The following is a 513-nucleotide window of genomic DNA, read 5'->3' as shown; positions in this document are numbered from 1 at the left end:
GCCGCCGGGCAGGAGGTGGCCGGCGGGGAGCCCCCTGCGGCGGCAGACGTCACTGCCACGCCGCCTCCGCCGGCCCCCAGGGGTGGGGAGACGAGCCAGAGGAAGAGCAGTGCCCCGTGGGGCCAGGACATCCTACCAGGCGGCAGCAGGGGGCACGGGCAGCCACGGGCACGCGCCATCCTCAATGTTCATGCTCCGCGTGGGCGCCGGGGGGCTGCGAGGGGGAGAGAGGGGAGAGACTCAGTGAGGGACAGGGCCAGGGACCCCACGTGGCCCGGGTGCTTGCCAACACCCAGGTGGCCCCATCGCCATCTCCCTACCCGATGCTCAGGACCAAGGGGGCAGGGGGGGCTCAGTTGCAGATGGCACGTCCCAGCAGGCTGAGGGAGCAGAGCACAGAGCGAGCCAGCCCTCCCCTGCGATCCTCTCATCCTCTCCACGCTGTGGAGATTTTTATGCCCACTCTGCGGAAGGGCAAACTGAGGCTGAGGGGAGAGGAAGTGCTTGACTCAG

At 69.6% G+C, this 513-nt stretch overlaps 1 protein-coding gene across 1 annotated transcript in view; it reads right to left on the bottom strand.

The window, feature by feature from the left end:
* LRRC4B (leucine rich repeat containing 4B) overlaps window positions 1–220 on the bottom strand; it is a gene marked incomplete at its 3' end in the record, with an annotated part of 24,825 nt that extends 24,605 nt beyond the window's left edge. Inside the window, exon 1 of the mRNA XM_008051189.1 lies at window positions 1–220. Coding sequence (XP_008049380.1) covers window positions 1–179 — 179 coding nt within the window.
* Between the last annotated feature and the right edge of the window lie 293 nt (window positions 221–513).

Source organism: Carlito syrichta, unplaced genomic scaffold, assembly GCF_000164805.1.
Source record: "Carlito syrichta isolate Samal-C Ts95f unplaced genomic scaffold, Tarsius_syrichta-2.0.1 Scaffold169060, whole genome shotgun sequence".
Classification (NCBI taxonomy): Eukaryota; Metazoa; Chordata; class Mammalia; order Primates; family Tarsiidae; genus Carlito; species Carlito syrichta.
This window is presented reverse-complemented; position numbering and strand designations above follow the sequence as displayed.